This window comes from Physeter macrocephalus, chromosome 16 (assembly GCF_002837175.3).
Source record: "Physeter macrocephalus isolate SW-GA chromosome 16, ASM283717v5, whole genome shotgun sequence".
NCBI lineage: Eukaryota > Metazoa > Chordata > Mammalia > Artiodactyla > Physeteridae > Physeter > Physeter macrocephalus.
Window position 1 is genome coordinate 12605321 of NC_041229.1, and position 20716 is coordinate 12626036.

A 20716-nucleotide genomic window follows, 5' to 3' on the forward strand; every position below is an offset into this window, starting at 1 on the left:
AAATCGATGTGGTACATATACCCAATGGAATACTACTCAGCCGGAAAAACGAAAGAAACAATGCCGTTTGCAGCAACATGGACGGACCTAGAGATTATCATACTAAGTGAAGTAAGTCAGAAGGAGAAAGACAAATCCCATATGATATCACTTACATGTGGAATCTAAAATATGACACAAATGAACTTATCTACAAAACAGAAACAGCCTCACATAGAGAACAGACTTGTGGTTGCCAAGGGGGAGGGGAGGATGGGGGTGGGGGAAGGATGGACTGGGAGTTTGGGACTAACAAATGCAATTATATATATGTATAACTGAATCACTTTGCTATACACCGGAAACTAACACAACATTGTAAATCAACTATACTTCAATAAAATAAATTTTTAAAAAAATCATGCCCAGGATTTGACCCCTGGAAGTCTGGTTCCAGAGTTTTCACCATATCTCACGTCTCAGTCTATGTCACGGGGTCTTTTACTGCCTGGCTTGCCTGTCTATGTATGTCTCATCTTCTTAAGCGCAGAAATTTTGTCGTATCTTTTCCTAATAATACCCACCCCCATCTACATCCTCTCCCCCCAACACAAGGCTGAGCACACAGTAGGTGCTTTAGGACTTGTCCCAAGATGGGTCACCAAGAGCACAGGAACACTTCTCCTGACACCAGGTGGCAGCATTGGCCAAAAGTTCTCTCAGAACTCTGAGTCTAGAGCTATCAGCCAAGTAAAAATTTAAACTTTTATTTCTGGTACAAATGATAAATACTTTGCATTAAAAATCTGGGATTCAAGTTTTCCTCATACTTCATGCTCCCTCCCTGGACCAAAACCTTACAAAAATATTTCTGCTTAGAGGGTGCAAGCCGGCTACTGCTCCCTCGGCAAAGTCCAGGTCTGCGGAAAGGCACTTGTGGTCTGTCTCAGGGTGGGGGGCCCCCAGCTGGCCCCCGGGCAGCCTCAGAGGCCAGTAGTGAGAGGAACGTGTTGAGATCCGCTGTCGGCGCTGCCCCCTCTCTGGGGCAAGGATCCCCTCCCTGTTGGGCAGTGGAAAGGTGCACAGGGGCCAGCTCCTTTTGGAGGGTGGGGCGGGGGCTGGGCGTGGGGAGGTGGGTGTCACAGGCATTGACACCTTCCAGGGTCTAAACCTGCAAAGAGTTAAATAGGAGAGTCACGCTGTAGTATTTTGGTTGCTTGAAAGCAAACATTTCAGGGGAGATGGGGGGGCAAGCTTGGAGAACCCCCTTCTCCCTCCGTCCCCAAGGAAAGCACAGGCTGGGAGTGGGGGGCTGCCTTCATGAGTTAACCCCTGCCGTGCCACACCCCTTTTCACAGTGACAAGTCGGGAGGGGGCGGGCAGAGGCTCCGGGATTAGGAGGAGGGAAGGAAGAGCAATAAGGCCTCGGTTGGGGGTGGCCACCCCCTCTGGAGGCTGCGGGAGGAGCAGTGGGCCCCAAGCAGCTGCCTCAGGGACCACCCCTCACCCCAAGCTGGCTAGGGGTCCTCATCCCAGAGGCACAGCTGCCTCTGAGGCACGTAGAAGTCGAAGCTGTAGCTCTTCTGGCAGCTGCGGATGCCACATTTGTAGGGTGTCGGGCGGTCACGGCCGTGGCAATACTTGAGCATGCAGGGGTACCAGGCCAGGCTCAGGCCGTAGCGGCAGACACAGGGCTTCCCGCGGTCCCCCACCTGCCCACAGCGAGGCAGCAACATCTGCTCTGAGGCCTTGGGCAGGGCCTCGAACACGAAGCTGTCCACACCTGGGGGAGAAGGTGGAGATCAGGGATGGGGGAGGGGAGGGGGCCCCCTGGCATGGCCCCTTCAGGCATCCCGGCACCCCTATGGGCTACGTGTTATCATCCCTGTTTTACAGATGGGAAAACCGGCCCAGAGAGGTTTAACCATCTGGCTGAGGTCACACAGTAGGTAGGGGAGTCAGGACTGAATCCCAGGTCTGTCTGACTTCAGGACAGTCCTGGGAAAGGTGACCCAGAGATGGGCCAGCGGTGAGGTCCCATAGGCCGGGAAGGTAGGGACCGTGCAAAGATGGGAGGCGTTCTCAAGGATCCTGGGAAGGTGTGAAGGGAAAGAGAGGAGCTGATCTCTGAGAGGTGGCAGAAGAGGTAGCAGGTGGGAATGGGCATCTTTGGGCCCCATCCAGACCCTGGTTCCTGTGCCCATGTCCCAAGACAGAAGGTTCCATCTGTGTTCTCACTAAGGGCAGGATGAGGGGGGCTTTGCCCGGCCATTCCCTCCCCGGGGCCTAGCAGAGTCACAGTTCTCCGCGTCCCTACCTGGAATTGGTCCCTTTCATCTGCTGGCTCCTCTCAGTAAAGAGCCACACAGGCATCACCTCCTCCAGGAAGCCTTCCCTGACCAGTCCCAGCTGGGTTTAGACCTCCCATATCTCATCATTGCTCCCCATCACATCTGAGACGATACGGCAGCGGGCAGCACCCAGCTGACCTTGCTCCAGCCAGAACCGGATGTCCTCCTGGCGGGTGTAGATGGCATCTGCGGCCTCGGCACACACGTTGCGGAGATGGGGGCTCAGCAGGCCCCCCTGGCTGAAGTTCAAGGTGACGTCCATGTGCATCTGCTCCAGGCCCCGCACCTCCTCAGCCTGCCGCACTGCCCGTGGATTTTTCTGCGTGGAGGAGAAGAGCCGTTCCCACCCGGCCTCAGAAGGCCCCCTGCCCACTCTTTCCCTGGTCGCTGAGAGTCAGACAAACCCATGCCGGCTGTCTTCGGATCCTTGGGGCCACTGGCAGGGTGGCAGTCAAGGGGCACGCAGCCCCCCTCCAACTGGCGGAGAAACTGATACCCAGGGCACAGTCAAGCCTTTTCAGCCAGCGGCTGCCCGGGCTGACCTCTGGGGCCTGAGGGAGAACTCTGACACGTTGCTGGGGGGTGGCATTGGAGGTGGGCAGGCGAAGCGAACTGTCCCAGGGTCAGTGACCTCTGGGGCCCTGCACTCTCCAACATCCAGGCAACTAAGTCACTGGGAAAAGCAGGTAAAAGGGAGGGGGCTTGGACAGCTCCTGCTGGATAGTTCAGGGAACTTAAATGAGGCTGGGGAGAGGCCCGGGGTCCAGGAAGGGACTGGGGGCAGGGCAACAGGCTGAGGGCTTCAAAGTCTGCACTGAACACTTAACATGCACCATCCCACTTAATTCTCACCACAACCCATCTCTCAGTAAGAAAATAGGGGTTTTGAAGGTGAGGTGACTTGTCCAGTGTCACCGGGATGATGAGTGGTGGCCCTGGGCCTGAAGGCAGATCCTACCTGCCTCCATCATAAACGGGGAGGAGCTGAGATTAGGGGACTGGAAGAATCTGGGAGGTGGGGGTTCAGGGCAGGTTAGGGATCTGGGGTTATGGGGTCAGGTTTGGCATATTTAAGGGGTTCAGGACTAGAGGGTAAGAGTGGGGTGCCAGCGATCAGGTGGGTCAGGGGCTGGGTGGGAGACTGAGGCTGGGGCGGGGTCCAGGCCAGGAGTCAGCTGCAGGGGTGAGGGCTCTGGGGCAGGTCTGGGGTGGGCACTCACCTGTCGGAGCTTGGCCATGGCCTCGCTGGGAATGATCTCATTGTGGTGCAGCCGGGTGACAAAGCAGAGGGCCTGGAACTGGCTCTGCCCCTTCTCCAGCTCCCCTAGGATCAGGGCCCGGAAGATCTTCACATCCTGATGGGGAAGAACAGAAGAATGGGAACCGGTCAGAGGGGGTGGGGCCTCCTCACCAGCACCCCCCAGTGCTCAGCTCAGAGCCTGCAGAGGACACAGGCCTGGACGCTGCCCTGCAACAGATGCCTCCCTCTTGCTGGCCTGGAAAGTTTTCTCTTTCCCACTTAAACCCGTGACTTACAAGAAAGAACATACCCCCAGACGTTCCAAAGCCTCCTGGAAAACTCACATAGTGGACTGCTAGAAAGCTTTCCAAAACAAAATTGTTTAAAAGTACAGAACGTCACCTTAAAGGAAACAGCACCCCTTTTGGCTCCTGGGTCATTCATAGCTGATGCTTCCCCTTGGTGGAACCCCCACAGCACCCTGATCAGGGTGAGTCAGGGCCCCTGCAACCACCTGACTACGGCATCATGGGGGAGGGCTGCATTTTTACAAGTACAGTTCTAGAGTTTCTCTCGCTGACTTTCCCATTCAGTAGGTTTGGGGAGAATGCCCCCGGTGCTTCTGGTCAGCCAGGCGCCTAGCCACCTGCAGCTCAGATCGAGGCAGTGGGGTCAGGGTGGGGTTAAGGGCAGACACAGCAGCAGCTGTTGCAGCCTTCTGGCCTGAGGGAGCTGGGATGGCTCACCGTTCCCCTTCCCTCTCCACTTCCCCTTTCCCCTCGGGGTTACTAATGGCCTTACCAGCAGGCCAAGGGCTCCTTCCTGTTACCGATTCACTGCATGAATCAGAGAGGCTGTGGGGGGGGGGGGGAGGAGGGGGGGGGCATCGGGTCCCCTGCCTGGGAGGGACCCAAGCCACAATGATGGTTCTCCTCCAGGAAGCCCAATGGCCCTGCACCAGCAGGGAGGGTATATAGCCCTGTGTCGCTATGCATCCTTCAATGTCCGTGCCCTGGCCTCACCCACTGAGAGCCCCCAGTCACTGAGCGCTTACTGTCCATGTGCCAGAGTGAAATGCTCTGAGAGCAGGGTCTGAGGGTCCCCCTTGGATTCCAGTACAGGCAGTGAGGGGCCCAGGGTTCCACTGCAAGTCTACCCTGTATTAGCCGGCATACAGGTCTATCTCCCACCTTCTCTAAGCCTCGTCTGTGAAATGGGGATGATGCCACTTTTACCTGGAGGCTTACGGTGAAGACTAAATGAGTTAGTGTGGAGGGAGAGCACAGCAGAATGTCCGCCCGGAGTACATGCTCAGCGGTGCTAGCCGGGGCCACTGTCATCACTGCAGGTGATCAACAAATGTCCCAGGTGATCTGAAACTAGTCAGTGCTGTCCTCGCACAAACCCCCATGCCCTTTGGAAGTCCTCCGACTCTACAAGGACATTTCCCTACTTCCTTTCACTGTAAATGATCTCTGGAACATTGAGGGGTGGGAGTGTCCAGGGAGATTTTCCGCCAAGATTGCAGAAAGGGAAACTGAGACCCAGCTGGTGAGAAAGGTTCCAGAAGGTTCCTCATGGTCCCAGACTTGCAGGCAAGGTGAATCAGAGCTCGGATAACCTCAGCCTCCTCTCCACAGGAAATCCACTCTCGGGCCCCGAGGCCGGGATCTGCTTGCCCCGCCAGCCTGGGCCATCCAATCTTCCACTCCCTCAGGTCGTTTGAGGAGAGACTGGAGGCTGGTACACTTGTACATTTTCTGTTCTGGGCTCAGTTCCTGCCAGGTGAGACTTGATACCAGACTTCCCCTCCCGGGGCTGAGTCAGGCGGATGTCCCTGGCAGGACCCCCAGGAAGGATCCAAATTCCACCTCCAGGGTAAATTCAGCAATGACCCTTTAAAAGAACCCATCTGGTATATTCACAGCATCTTCTCCAATACCACAGGCACGTGTCACCGCCTGTGGTCTGAGGGATGCCCCAAGTGGCCTCATTGCTTGGATATCACCTGTCTACCATTAGCAGGAGAAAGAATTTGAACTTTTAGACCAGACCAGGGGGCGAACGAAATCTGTTAGAGTATTTTCCCTGCTTCTGTATTAAACAACAATGTCAACAACAACAAAACGCTACCAAAATGGGAACTTGACTGGGGGTGAAGCGAGGGGATGAGAATTTTTTCGTTGAGATAGATTTCCTCTATATCTCCTATTTATTTGTGTAGGACAAAGATTGATTGAAGTTTATAACTGGAAGGGACGAGTCATTGTTACCATGAGTCAAAAAGGATGTATCGTCCTGTTTAAAATCTTTATAACAAGAGGAGATAGGAACCATGATTATTACCGAGTTTGGAATGGATAACTTGCTCAAGGTCATGGGACCAAGAGGAAATGTAGCCAGAATTTTAACCCAGGCAGTCTGACTCCAAAATCCAAGCTCTCACAGCCACAATGCACAGCTGCGTCCTAGATCAATGAGTCCAATTTCTTTGATGCCCAGTTAAAGAAACTAAAGCTCAGGCCCAAAGAGAAAGTGTGGTCTGCCCTAGGCCACACAGCTGGCAAGTGGCAGAGCCAGGATGAGAAGGCAGTGCCCTCTTCCAGCTGTGCCCATTGGCGGTGGTCTGTATGTCCCCTGCAGACCTGCCCTGGGAACGTGGCGGCTCCTATTCAAAGTTCTGTGTGACTAACAGACAACAGCATCTGACGCAAACATCAGGGTTAAGATGACGCAAGATCACCCTTCTAAGCCCTCTGCCTGCCCTGCCCAGAGCCTCTTTAAACCCTGAATTCTCCAGACTTCTTAATCCTATGTCCCCGGGAAGCCTTGGCGGTGGTCTGTATGTCCCCTGCAGACCTGCCCTGGGAACGTGGCGGCTCCTATTCAAATTCTGTGTGACTAACAGAGAACAGCATCTGACGCAAACATCAGGGTTAAGACGACGCAAGATCACCCTTCTAAGCCCTCTGCCTGACCTGCCCAGAGCCTCTTTAAACCCTGAATTCTCCAGACTTCTTAATCCTATGTCCCCGGGAAACCAGACTCCATGTGCTGAGCCCCGGGAGGGAGACAGCAGCCCAAGCATCTGGATCTCTCTGGCTCCATCATCATGACCAGTGTCCCTCCTACCTTCTACTCCCCATACCTCAGACTCACTACTAAGGTTCCAGGGCCCCCTTTCCCTCCAGCACAGAGGGCAGGGCAGGGGGAGAGGTCTCCCTGCTCCAAGGAACATCTGGCCAGATGCTAAGCCCAGGCCAGATGGATGCCTGGCTCCCAGGTTTCCTCCTCGCCCGAGAGTCCCCTGGGATGATCCACCCAGATGTGCCCTAACCCCCAAGGCAAGACCACACAGCTGGGGAAGAGCCCATGGCAGGTTCCTCAGGGCCAGGACTCAGGTTAGGATTCCCAAGATGGGCAGTTTCTATAAGGCTCCTTCTCCCACGAGCTCCCAGGAAACTCCAGCCCGCCAGGAGCCAGGCCACCAGGAAGGAGTGGAGTGGACAGTACTAGGGCTGAAACTGGGCCACACAGAGGGTATGGCCACGGAGAGAGCATTTGCTGAAGTCCTCTGGGGGCGGTTTTAAGGTTCCCAAAGAGCACGGTAGTTAAGAGCAAAGGCTCTGGAGCCAGTGCTGGCCGCGTCCAAATCCTGGCTTTGCTGATATGAGCCCTGTAACCCTGAGGGATTTACTTATCCTCTCGGTATCTTAGTTTCCACATGTGTAAAATGAGTACAACTAACAATACCTACACCTCAAGGGCTTACTGTGAGGAAAAATGAGTGAAAGGTCTCAGAACAGAGTAGGCTGGACTCCTTTAAGTTTCTCTGTTATTGCTGCAATCCCTGGCCTTGCTCCAGCTGTGATCTACTCCAGACCTGCAGAGGCAGGACAAAAAATTTTTCTCCCAGAGATGTACCTGAGGCCCAGAGAAGTCAGGTGACTGCTGGAGCTTGCAGGTAATCGGCAAATCTGTGGGAGAGCACTGACTGGCATCACCTAGGGCAGAGCCTTCACAGGCGCCAGGGCGGGGCAGGGGAGTGGGCAAGACCAAGGCCAAGGCTCCTGTCTTTAAGGGGCTCATAGGAGAGGTTGACCTACAACTGAAGTCAGCGCACTATGATAAGGCCTAGGGTGAGGTTTATGCAAAATGCTATAGGTCAAAGGCTGAAGGAGGGAGCGTTTCTGTCCCCTTAGGGATGGGGCTGGGAGGGGTGGAGGGAGGGAAGGCTTCCTAGAGCAGAGGACATTTCAGTGGTTCTGGACAGTCAAAGGATGGGTGGCTTTCTAGCAAAGAGAGAGGCATGTACAGAAGATGGGAAGGTACGAAGGCCTCTTAATGCCCCCACCCCATCCATCCCTCCAGGCTACTGTCACACAATGCCCAGTGCCCTTCCAAGGCTCCTTTTGTCCTCACCATAGAGTGTACCCCCCAGAGGCTGGCACCCAGATCTCTGCTGACAGCTCCGAGCATTGAACCAAAGAGACGGCGGTTCCCAGAATGAGCGAGGCCATGTGCCTTTCCACGAGCTGATGCCTCTGCCACGGATGAGCTGTCCCCTTCTCATCATCCTTCGGGACTCAGTTCAAATGCATCCATCACCCCTGCCCTCACCGACCCTCCAGCAGAGTTGGCCAGGCCCAACCCCTAGCCTCCAGAGCACGAATCCCACTGTGTCTGCAATGATCTCTTTCCTTGTCTTTCCTTCCAGACTCAACTCCTTGAGGCTGGGATAGTATCTTATTTGCAGTGTATCCCCGCCCCCTGAATACAGCAGGCGCTCAGTACCTATGTGGAAATGAATAAATGAAGCACTGAGTGGGCAAACAAGAGCAGGCCAGGGTCCCGAGGAAAGTGAGGGGAGTACCAGGGAGCGGAGGGCTGAGTGTGGAAGGAAGAGGCTGGCAGGCAGGAGGGCAGGGCACAGTGTCTGAGAGCCCAGCCGAGAAGTCTGAGCTTCATCCAGCAGATCACTGGGCGTCATCGCTGGGTTCTGAGCCAGGGTAGGACATGAATGGATCTCTGGCTTAGAGCTGAATCAGAAACTTGAGCTGTGCTGGGCCAGTGTGCATCTGACCTAAACGCCTCGGCAGAGGGCCCCGTCCGCATGTGGCGTCTTCTGCCCGGGCAACAGGTCCCCCAGGCCCTTCGTGTTGTGCCCCAGCCCCAGACTGCGGCTCCACTTATTTATGCAGCATCCTCAGAGTCTGGCACAGAGCTGAGCGAATGGACCAGTGCTCTGGGGCCTCCATCGACCCCCTCGCCTCCAAAAAAAGAAGACGGCTCTTTCTTCTTGGGCTTCCTCGTACCTGGGCTTCTGCAGGCTGGTTGTCCTACAGCTGTGATTTGGGCTTCCAGAAGATTTAGGGGATCATTTAGTTCATGCTCCAGTGAGGTTCCAGCAGGGGACGTGACCTTCAAGGTCACACAGCTGCGGAGCCAGGCCCAGGAGCCCAGATCGCCTGACTCAACCCAGTGATCTTTCTGCTCTTCCTGGCTCCCCCCGCCCCCAGCCCCTTCCCAAATATTCTATTCTTCTCTGCGTCCACTCCCTGCCACGCTGCCTGAGATCCACTGTATCTCACAGAGAGAAGGCTGTTCTGGGAAAAGCAGGGGGCAGCTCTCTGCACTTCCAAGAGCAGACAGCCCGTGCCAGGCCTCTGCTGCTGCCTTCCTGGGGAGAAGCTCCAGGGAAAGCTCAGGGTTGGCGACGGGTGGCAACCGCACAGACGGAGCCCACCGGAGCGCTGGCGACTGTGACGCCCTCGTATCAGCCCAACTGCCGGCTTCCAGCCTTAGATAAGACTGAAAAAGGGAAACAAACTTCTCTCTTGCTTTGGCTGCTGTGGGGTTTTATGTTACTCGCGGCCAAGTCAAATTGTAACTGTACGCACAGACAGACACTTGCTTTCCCCCATTCATGGGTCCCATGGCCATAATCTTTCACCCAGACGTGCTGACTCTCCCACCATCTCCCACCCCTCACCCAGCGGCACCCAGGCCCCCCAGGCCCCTCCCGCCAGGGCCCACGCTGTGGCTCGGCTGTGCGGTCCCTTCTCCGTCACGCCGTTGCTTCTATGAGCGCGTTTCCTCCGTCACAGCCTCTCCCGGCAGCCTCCCCCCCTCCCCCCTCCTCAGTCACGCGTGGCAGCCCTCACAGATTGTCTCACAGGCCCACCTTCTCCTGGCAGTCTCTCCCACACCCTCCCTCCCTCCTTGAATTCCCCCAAAGTCTCACACGCCATGTCTCACACCCCATCTCACACACAAGCCTCTGCACACATGCTGTCACACTCCCCTGCCTCAAGGCACGCACATCCCCTCGTAGGTATCCTCTCCCAGCAAGCATCCTCTCCTACGTTCGCTGCCCCAGCCCCAGCCTGGCTGACCTCCCCTCCTCCCCTGCCCTCCTGCCTGCTGCCTTCCCATCACCAGCTCCCAGCTCCCCACCCTCCCAGGGGCCTTCCTCAGCCCCACCGTGGGGAGCGGTGGGGGGGCCGTCCTGTCTCAGACCTTGCTGCCAGACCAGCCTTGCTCCACAGGGGACCCGAAAACTAAGAGGGCCTGATGGCGGAGCTGCCCTTCCCTCAAAGCCCCTCTCTCAGCCCACCTCTGTGCCACGGTGGCTGCACAGCCCAGGCTGAAGGCCACCTCTCCAGGGTCTCCACAAAGCACCAACTCCCCTTTCCTCTTTGCCCTTGGATGGCTGACGCTGTCTCCTGGGAGTTTCCTCTACCATCTTGGTCTCCTTCCCGTCACACCGGAGTGTGTGATTCTGAGGCCGGGCTGAGCCAACCCAAGTATTTATTGCTCTGCTCCTGGCTGGGGCTGCTTTATGGCTAGAGAGGAGCGAACTTCACTGCACTGGGGAGGTGAGGGGGCGCCCTGGAGGGGCAGCCGGGAACCAATGCCCTCTTCTCGCCATGCTGGCTGCCCCGGGGCACACTCGGGTACCTTGGCCCCTCTGCCCTGTCTCTCCAAGCAGGTACAGAGGCGAATGGACTCAACCCAAAGCCAGGCCAAGCACATTCCCTGGCCGGTGCCCGGGACGTAAGCCGCCCCTATTACGAGATGCCTGCAGACCCTCAGGCCTAGGCCCGGACAGAGGCTTCTTGTTACGGGACATTGGTGCCACCACCAGCTGTGGCACTAATGTCCCGTAACAAGTGCCCAGTGCCCCCAGTGCTCTGTCAGCCAAATCCCAAAGGTCACCACTGTCCCGACTGCCCCGGGAACAATGTGCGGCTTTATGTGGATCGACTGCGCCCCAATGACCTGCTGACCCAGGGCTCCTGAGGTGGGCGCCGCGCTTCCCTCTCACCTGCATTCCCAGCCCCAGCGCCTCCCCCGCCCCCAGCCCTTCGTCGGAACCTTGGTGGCAGCCACTTTGGCGCTTGCCAGCTGAAAGGATGGGAATCCTAATGATGCTTTGGTCCCCAGAGCAGGAACCATCTGCTTAACGGTGTGAGGAAGGAGGGCTGGGGCCCTGGCTAGAGCTGCTATTTCTCTTCTCGCGTGCCTTCGCTGGCCTCTGCTTCGCTGAGGCCTCTTACTCACTTCTCACAACACGCCTGCAAGCATCACACTGTGTTTGTGTCATGTCTGAACCTGGGGCTCAGAGAGGTTAAGTGATTTGTCAAGACACACAGCTGGTAAAGGGCAGAAAAATGTACAGTGAGTGCTCAGTAGAATCTGTGAGATGTTTTAAAAATGGTCCCCTCCCCCCCACCCCCCATCTCTCCAGAGGCCATGGCGGGAGGGCAACGGGGAGTGTCTCAGGCACAGTGAAGGGGTCAAAACTTAAAATTCGTGGGAGGGGTGGGGTGGGGGAATCGTGATGAGCCTGGGGGAGGGGCGCAGCCCAAATCTGTACAGAGGAGGTTTTCTCTGTAGATCTGTTCCTCTGCACCAAGGCTTTTTTCAGTCTCCTTCTTCCCTCTCCCCTCCCCTAATCAGGTTTCTTCAGCCTTCTAGAAGGAGCCCATTTATATGCCATAGTAGCACAGGCAGTCAGAATATAGTGGAAGGCTCCCTGGGTCCCAATCTTGGATCATTAGCTATTGTTCTTGTCCAAGTCACTTCACAGCTCTGAGCCTCAGTTTGCACATCTGCAAAATGGAAGCAATGCCTGCTGCGTGATGTAGTGCTGAGGATCGAATGAGGCCAGGTGTGTGAAAGCGACTGTCCGTGTGTGATCTGACAGCTCAGATATATGTGATTCTTACCTCAAAGCTGGCCTCTGTTGTTCTACCATCACCACCTCTGTGTACCTTGGGAAGCCTCCTAGGAAGAACCTCACTTCTGACTCTCCCCATCATCCCAACAGGCCACTAACTTGTCCCAGGTGGCAGTCTTCACTGCCTGACCCGGGATCTTTTGCCAGGACTCCATCTGGACATAGGCCTTCGGTGGGTGGGAGTTGCTTGCCAGACTCCAGGAGCTGGGCTGAACCTCGGGGCAGGGCTGCTGATCCCTGATGCGGGGAGGAATTCCTCAGACATGGCAGAGGGACTGCTGTTAGACCGGAGGGTCCCATGGACACAAGCCGGATCATTCTTTCTGGTGACTTCTCATGAACTGCCAGGGTGGGGAAATACCCTGGATACCAAAAAACTCTGGGCCTCTCCTGTAAGCACCTCTACTGCCCTCTGTTCCCCCAAAAGACAGCCTCTCCAACAAATACCCCTACTACAAATCACCAAACTGCAGGGACCGAACACAGGCAGGGTAGGGGGAGACTGGACTCTAAAAGCTTGTCCTGACTGACAATCCCATGATGTGATATCCTGGTAGAATAAACAGCCTCAGGCAGCAACGTGGCCATTTGCACATTCCACATCTTTGCTGACTACCTCTCACAGGCTGAAGCTGCTCCCCCAACCAAGACGGGAGCCCCAGGGCAGGGGCGCTGGTGCCCTCTGGACCGTTCTTTCCTCACCCATCGGCTCCCACTCACCCACTGGGGCCCAGGGCAGGGTGCAAGTTTCCAGTCTCCCTGGGTCCCTCAGAGTGACCTCGAGCTCACCCACCCTGTTCTATGGCTCTCCTTATCTTGGCGCCAGCCCGAGGCCCCTCTTGACCCCCTCCCTCTACACATTTGGATGTGGCTCCTTCCTCCCGTTGCAGCCATGACCCCCCCACCCCCACCCCCATGCAGCTGCTCATGACTTTCTCTTATCTTTCAGCCCCACCCTCCCCGTCCAGTCAGCACCAAACCGCTTGAACATGACTCATCCCCTCCCTCAGCTTTTAGACACTCACACTGGGAGACGGAGGGGAAAGAGACATTTGGACGGGCACAGCAGCCTTGGGGACGGGGACCAAGAGGGCTGTCAGTGTAAAAGCCGGGATGGTGACATGCCCGCTATTAATATGCCCAGTAAGTCTGTACATCGGGTATAATTACATACACAGGCTTTGGATTCTCAAGAAGAGCACTGCTTGTTGAGAGTGTATGATGAATTTTAGTTCCTGCACTGAGGGCACAGAGAATTAAGCCTCAATATGCTGTTTAAACACATTAGGGACTATTGTGGGTAGAACGACAGGTTTCAACTAAGTGACTGAGTTTGGGATCTACCTTCATTTAACAGTCTAACCTGGAACCTCCTCCAAGTCCCTCCTTCTCCGGAGCACCTATGCCAGTGCTTCCCAAACTTTGATGCTCATTGGAATCACCAGGGACTCTTTACAAATCTGGCTGCCTGGTTCCTACCCTGGGACAGTCGGACTTAATTAGTCTGGAGTGCAGCCTAGGCTTCGGGGTTTTCTACAGCGCCCCAGGCGATTCAAATGTGCAGCAAAGTTTGGGAGTCACTGAGCTACGTCACTTCTTTGAGAGCTGCAGCCTGATCTGCTTGATGGGCAGCAGCCTGTGGGCAGGGCTTCCAGTAACTCACGATGGTGATTTGGTAGCTCCAAGCTGCTTGTGGAGTTCGTCATCCTTGCCCGGGCTCCAGGCTACTGTCCTAGAGCAGGTTGATTACTGTTACAGCTTTACTGGCTTCAGGTCCAGTGTGGCAGTGTGGGGAGGGCCAGGCCATGTTAGAGACCTGTCCCGGCAGAGGCAAACAGAGAGGGTGGAAGGGGCAGCGAGGCGGGGGGGTGGGTTGTGTGTGCGTGAGTGTGGGGGCGTGTGGTGAGATCATCCAGACAGAGGGCTGCATTGCATCCAGCACAAGGGGCCTCGCTGCTGCCCTGAGTAGACTGATAGGACAGGGAGGGCTGCTCCCTGCTGAGGGGCTGGCCAGCAATTTTGGAGTGTGATGGTTACCTTTACGTTTCCATTTCACTGGGCTAAGAGATGCCCACACATGTGGCAAAACGTTATTTCTGGGTGTGTCTGTGAGGCTGTCTCGGAAAGATATTAGCATTTGAAGTAGTAGGCTGAGTAGAAGGTGGCCCTCACCAGGGTGGGTGGGCATCTTTCAATCTGTTGAGGGTGTGAATAGAACAAAAAAGGTGGTGGAAGGGCAAATTTGCTCTCTCTGTGTGAGCTGGACATCCATCTTCTCCTTCCCTCAGACATCAGTGCGCTTGGTTCTCAGGCCTGTGGGCTCAGACTGGAACTACATGGGCTTTCCTGGGCCTCCAGCTTCCAGACAGCAGACCGCGGGACTCAGCCTCCGTAACCGTATGAGCCAATGCCTCATAATAAAATCTCTTTCTGTAGATCTGTATTTCTACCCTATTATTTCTGTTTTGCGGGAGAACTCTGACTAATACACGGAGCTTCAAAGAGAAGCTTATGATGAAGGATTAAGGCCCTTCCAGGCTCAGTGCTGACCTTCTGTATGACTTTGGGTCGGTCATTCAACCCCTTTGCACCCAGGCTTAGCAGGGAAGGTCCATGTTGAGATGCGATGTGAGCCATGATTATGAAAGTTACTGGCTTCTATTTCTGGAGCTCTGAGTACAGCAGCTGACACACAGTGAGTATTTCATATGCATTGCCCTGTTTAGTTCTCACAATGGCCATGGGATCGGTACCATTATTATCCCCCTTTTACAGATGAAGAAATGAAGGCTTGGACAGATCGGGTATCTTGCCCAGGGTTAAACCAGGTCTGTCTCATTTCAGTCTGGACTGTCTCCCAAAGGTGCAAAACGGCCAACGTCACTATTCCCAAGTGGACTAGGGACTGTTCCCAAACCACCCCAAATGGATTTGGTACATGAAACAAAAGAAACACCACGTCCAGGACTTTTTCCTATAGGAAAAGTCATTACTTCTAGATAGAAGCTTCTCGTGGAAAGCTGCCAAAGATCTTGAGGACTGGGCGGGCAACAAGAGAGGTGACCCACCCCAGAAGGATCCCATATAAAAGCCACTCTGGCCAATGTAGACAGTGGACTGGGGTGTGGATAAAGGCTATTCCACCCCGCTCCCAGCCTTCCCCAACTCCACCCTGCCCCAGGCCATCTGAGAAACCCAGAGTTGGAGGGGACCTTGGAAAGCTGGTTCCCTTTTGGTACTTTCCACTCCCAGTTCCCTCCCTTGCTGATGAAATTGGAGATGCCAGGGGTGGGTGTGAAATGCCAGCTTCTGGGTCAGAGGCTAACCTGAAAAGCAGACTCTGGAAACCTGGGTGGTGGTTTGAACCGCTGTGGGGATTAAAATGTGGCTCTTAATGCCACTTGCGGCAACATGGATGGACCTACAGATTGTCAGACTGAGTGAAGTAAGTCAGAGAAAGAGAAATAATGCTTGTATGCGGAATCTAAAAAAAGAAAAAATGCTGTAAGTGAACTTGTTTACAAAACAGAAACAGACTCACAGACTTAGAGAAGGAACTTACGGTTACCAGGCGGTAAGGTTTAGGGGGAGGGATAGTTAGGGAGTTTGGGATTGACATGTACACACTGCTATATTTAAAATAACTAACAAGGAAAAAAGAAAATAAAATAATAAAAAAATAATAAAAATGAGGCTCTTACAATCAGCCCCGAATGATTCTCTAGTCGGCCCCCTACTCCACCCTCAGCCCCAATCCCCAGGCCTTAACCCCACTGCCACCCCGCCTCTCCCCTCCCCTCGCTCTCAGGGTAGAGCAATAAAATCTTTCATGCCGCAGCTAGAGGCTATAAAAGCTGAGCTCTACCCCTTGACTCTTTCACCGGTGTCCTAGCCACAGCCTTGGCTGCCAGAGAGGTGCCAGGGTCCGGGAAGTCTCTCTAGGGTTTCAGCACAGCCACAGAACAATGCGCAGTGGGCAGGAAGGTGGGAGACTCATAGGCTGGCCTGAGGCTCATCACAAGGACAAAGGGCTTCAGTGGAAGGTCAGAGGGGAAGTGGCTGGGGAGGGTCCAGCCGCTATTTGGGTTTTCTAGGAAAAGAAGAGACTTGACAAAATTCCCCTGGAGTTTAAGTGGGGACGCTGGGGGTGTTCTGGCCCTGTCAGCTTCCCTCTCTCCACACACAAACTCACCTGCCCCGACCTGAATTGAGAACCTAGCTTGGGTCTGCTGAGTGAGGAAGGGTCGCAAAGTCCTCCCCACTGCGACACTCAACGGCCCCTCCCCTCCCAACCTGCCACCCGCCACTGGTCTCCCTACATCCCTTGTCAGTGACAACTCAGTAGTCCAGGGACAGATCACTGTCAAGCCCCACCTCCACCGTCCACAGAATCACCACCCACCCACCTGCGTCCCTAGCTGACACTCCAAACTCTACCCCCTCCCCGCCCCAGCTCCCAGTATCTAAGAGGAAGGAGAGAGAGATGGCCCAGGCAACAGTCCCACTGCCCTGGGCTTCCCCAGCTGCTGCCTGTGTCATGGGCCTCACCTCTCCACTCCCCCAGAGACAGAGCCTCACAGGGCCTCTTTATCAGGAGAGGGACTTGGGGAGGGGGACTGTCGGTGATCAGGAGACTCCCTTTGTGTACCTACACCTCACCCACCTTCCTTCCCTCCAGGATTCCTGCTGCTGGGTCACCGTTAGTCACTCACCGCCCTTCCAGGCCCACTTCCTGATAAGCCCAGCACCTCCACTCTCTACCCCAGCCCCAATCCTGGGGGGCCAGGCCCACCTCCTGGTTCGCTCCACCACAAACACACACACAGACACACACACAGACACACACACACACACACACACACACACACTGAGGAGAGGCTGTCTCTACCCACTTCCCAGCAATCTAGGCCAAAACTGGGGGCTGGCCAGCCCTCCTGCCAAGCAGGGTGAGAGGTGGCACCTCTCCCATAGCCTGGGGACCTCATCTGGGGCCTCTCCCCAGGTCTTCCGCTACAAGTTTCCCAGACTTTCAGACCAAAGAGGAGAAGTGGCTTCTCCTCGGCTTGGGAGGGACATGGGGCAAGCAGCTCTTCCCAGGAACCCCCTTCCTCAGCCCAGGAAAGTGAAACAAGGAGAGGTGGTACATAGCCTCCAAGATGCCAGGGCTGGGAGGCCTGGCGCCACCCCCTTGCTCTGTACAGAGGTGAGAAAGGAGGCCCGGAGAAGGAAAGGAACTTGCCCTAGGTCACACAGCAAGAACCCAGGACCTCTGATGCCTGGCCCAGGATTTTTCCCTGATAGAGCCTGAGAAAATGACTCCAAAAAGGAAGAAGGGGTTATTAACATTGACTCCCTTGAAGTAGGGTCTGCACCTAGAGGGCTCTCGGAGAGCTGAAAGACAAAGTGGGGAGCTGGTCTGGTGGCCCGGGCACCCAGAGAGAAGAAGCGAAAGGCTGGAGGGGAGAATCGGAAAGGCAGCAGAGCAGTTCGTTGGGGAGAATGAAGGGCCGGGTCTAGGCGCTGGGGAGCAGGGCAAAGAGGTGTGGATAAGAGGCCGGCGTGACCTTGGCTAAATGGCGTCCTTCTCCTGGCCCAGTCTTCCGTCTGCTGGCCTCGGTGCGACTGGGACCCCGGAGCGCTCAGGCACGCAGGTCCCCCAGGGGCGAGCGAGGGTGCCTCACCTTCTTGAAGTCGGCGGTGAAGGAGATGAGGGTGCCGTCGGGCTTGCGCAGCTCCAGGCTGATGCTGTCGGCGTCGCTGTCCGCCTGCAGGCTCTCCTCGGTCACCTGGCCGTCGGGCAGCCGCACGCGGACCCGCAGCTCAGACGGCGCGCCAGCCCCGGTCCCCGCGCCCACGCCGCGCGGCGCCCCCAGCAGCTGCACAAGCACGGGCGGCAGCAGGAGCAGCAGCGCAGGGGACGCCGGGGGGACCCCGCCGCGGCCGGGTGGGCGCATCCCCGGGCACCGCGCGCCGCGGGCGGGCGGGGAGCGGCTCGGCCAAACTTCGCCCGAACTTGGAGGTTAGTTCGCGGCGCCGGGGCGCGGCTCCTCGGGGGGCTCAGCCGCGGGGCGCCCGCGACGCGGCTCCGACGCACGTGGGCTGCGCTCCGTCGCGCGTCCCCCGGCGGCTCCGAGGCGGACACCGCGCTCCCAGGGCCCGTCTGCCCCCCGGCCCAGTGCCTCGCCTCCCACGGCCCCCGACTCCGGCGCTCCGAGACTCTGTTTTGCACTTTTCATTCAATCCCACCCCCCGTCACTTCCTTCAGAAAACAGAAACCACCAGGACCTGCCTTAAAGAGACCGCGCACCTCTCTGCCCTTAAAGGGCCCGCGGAGGCTCCCCGCGCTCGGCGGCGGCCGCGGACTGGGGCAGCGCGGGCCGAGGGGACCGGTGCAAGGCGGCCTTGTGGGAACAGGGCTTTCTCAATCGCCCTCCCTCCCCGCGGCGCCCGACTGCGACCGGGCTGGCCCAGGAATTGACTCTCCCAGCAAATCCCTTCCTCCCAGCAGGGGCGGGACGGGTGACTCTTCCCCCGCCTCCCTTTTTTTGGCTTGTTCTTGTGCCACGTGGATGAAAGAATCGGGCTTGGTGTTTTAGGGGTTTTGTTTGGCCTTTTAGTTTCTCTGACGCAGCGAATTTCTGCAAAGCTTCTGCAAAATCAGACCTCGCCTCGCATTCAGCCTTTTGACTGCCCTGGGTCGGGAGAGAGGGGCTGGGGTTCTGCTGGCGTTGATATCCGTCAGGTGTGAAATCTTGATCAGTCAGGGCACCTCTCTGACGTGGTGGCCCTCAAAGCGCCCGCATTCTGTGAATCCCTGTGCAGTTTCTTTTCTGTCTCGTTGCCCTCACTTCCCCCATTCACGACCTTTCCCCAGTCCTGCCCACCTCCCCAGACCCCCATTCTCTCTCCCAGTAATAGGCCAAGCAGATTCAGGGAAATGTTACATTCCAGGCCATTCTGGAGAATGTCTGGGGATTCAAGATGCTCTTGACCATCAGAGGCTCTCCCACAAGCCCCAAGAAAGTATGACTGCCCTGCCATGCACCCCAACAATGAACTGGGCGAAGCAGGAGGGATCTGGATTCCTGCTTTCTCTGATTAACTGTGTGCTTTAGACACATTTAAAAAATTCTTCGGGCCTAGGTGTACCCCTGGGTATAGTGGGAGTTGCTGAGACATACAAAGTCCTGCCAATCCTGGAAGAGACAACCCCAGGGGGATGCTCTGAACCTGTTGTTCCTTGATGTCCATTTCACTTCTGTTTATTCTAGGTCCCCCTATTCTTTCCAAGATCTTGATCACAGATGGTGAATACCCTCCCCTGCTCTGCAGCCTCCTTCCCTTCTAGGTTTTCCCCAGCACAGGGTTCTTATTCGTACCAAAGATGACAACAGGAACTCTGGCACCCAGGGACCTTGAAGACACCAGCAGACCAGATGCCCTTGAACTGCAGGGTGGGGCCCAGAACCCACCTCCTTACTGCTAACCCAGGGCTCTTCTAACTACACTTTGCTGCCTAAATTTAAGACTGAAAGTAATTCAAGAGATTATCTAACTTGATGTTTTTCAAATTTGCCTTATCAAAAGAACCACCTAGGTGCTTGTTAAAAACACAGATACCTGGATTCCTAAATCTAGTCAATCAGACTCGTTAGGAAAAAGAACTGAAAATTTGCATTTTAAACAAATGCCCAGTGATGCTTGATATCAGGGATGGATAGCTGGTACTTGACAGAGGGTTAAGCTTAGAGGAGCTAAAACAAACAGCATCTTTCCCGCGGAAACATCCTGGTCCCAAAGGAGTTTATCTCCCCATTATGGAGACAAGGCAGGCAGTCAGAGAACAGTGGATTAGCACAAAGACTGCTCCCCTAGGGCTTCCCACTCTGAGCTGGCAGGGCTGGAGAGGTGCCCAGGGTCTCAAAACTGGCCTCCTGCCTGACAGGACACTCATCCCAATCCAGCTTTAGAGATAGGTCTTCTCACATGAGTCATTAGGGCCTCACCCACATTTCCTAACTTCCTCTGTTTCAGATCCTGTCCCCCATCCATCATCAGCTCTGCCCCCAGCCATGTTCCTAGGCCCCTTCCTCTTCACCCCAGTGAGATCCCAGAAGAAGTAAACAAAGAAGCCCTGTGTTTGGTTTCTTTTCTAGGTGTAGGCTGTCTTTGTCTCTATTCAAATTCTGGGTTTGGAAACAAGGGTAGAAGACCTCATCTCTTCCTACCACCTATTCCCCATAATCAATGTCCTTCTTGAGTTCAACCACAGATCAAACTAGATTTTTCTTTTAGGATAGAGAATTTGTAGTCTCACTCCACTAGGTAAGCCCTCCCTCTGTCCCTCTCCTTCCTTTTGATTTTGCCTGACCAACTCTTCAAGATCCAGGACAAAACCTGAGTTTCCCAGGAAGACTTTCTCAGCTACCCACCTACAGCTCTGCACTATTCTCTCCGGACTCTGAACTCCAACAATAACAATTATTTTAGCAGCTACCATTCACTGTGTGCTTATTACGTCCAAGTTCTGTGCCAAGCACTTTACATGTATCATCTTATTTAATTTTCGTGGCAAGCCTCCAAAGTATGTTCTATTCTTAGCCGCCTTTTACTGACTAGGAAACCGAGGCTTCCAAAGGTTAAGTAGCATGCCCAAGGCCACACAAGTAGGGGAGCCAGCAGGGATTCAAACACGAGGCCACCTGACCACAAACCCCTTGCTTTTAACCACAATAGCATCTGCCTGCCTATGGCCCTTGCTTTCTTCCACCCCAATTCGGACACGCATCCTGTGCTATCTTCTTCTGTAATCTAATGGTTCCAAGTATGGCAATCTTGTACCCCAGTGAGGCTGTCAGTTAGTTCAAACAGGACAGCCCCGTGCTGGGAACAGAGACTGCTTCC

At 55.4% G+C, this 20716-nt stretch overlaps 1 protein-coding gene across 1 annotated transcript; it reads right to left on the bottom strand.

Moving 5' to 3' along the window:
* Positions 1 to 730: 730 nt before the first annotated feature.
* Positions 731 to 18253, bottom strand: OAF (out at first homolog). The gene is made up of 5 exons (XM_024131287.3): positions 17494 to 18253; positions 3551 to 3685; positions 2469 to 2649; positions 1487 to 1762; positions 731 to 1150 (listed from the first exon to the last, which is right to left on the bottom strand). Exons 1-4 carry the CDS (start codon positions 17764 to 17766, stop codon positions 1497 to 1499), a joined length of 855 nt encoding a protein of 284 aa, XP_023987055.1. The 5' UTR covers positions 17767 to 18253; the 3' UTR covers positions 731 to 1150; positions 1487 to 1496.
* Positions 18254 to 20716: the final 2463 nt, after the last annotated feature.

Bases quoted from the DNA above. Each gene is read 5' to 3' on its own strand.
- OAF (XM_024131287.3), bottom strand. From the start codon at position 17,766: ATGCGCCCACCCGGCCGCGGCGGGGTCCCCCCGGCGTCCCCTGCGCTG. The intron at 3,686-17,493 runs GTGAGGCACCCT...CTTCCCCATCAG, and splicing joins TCACCGCCGACTTCAAGAAG to GATGTGAAGATCTTCCGGGC. The intron at 1,763-2,468 runs GTCAGCTGGGTG...CTTCTCCCCCAG, and splicing joins CCGGTTCTGGCTGGAGCAAG to GTGTGGACAGCTTCGTGTTC.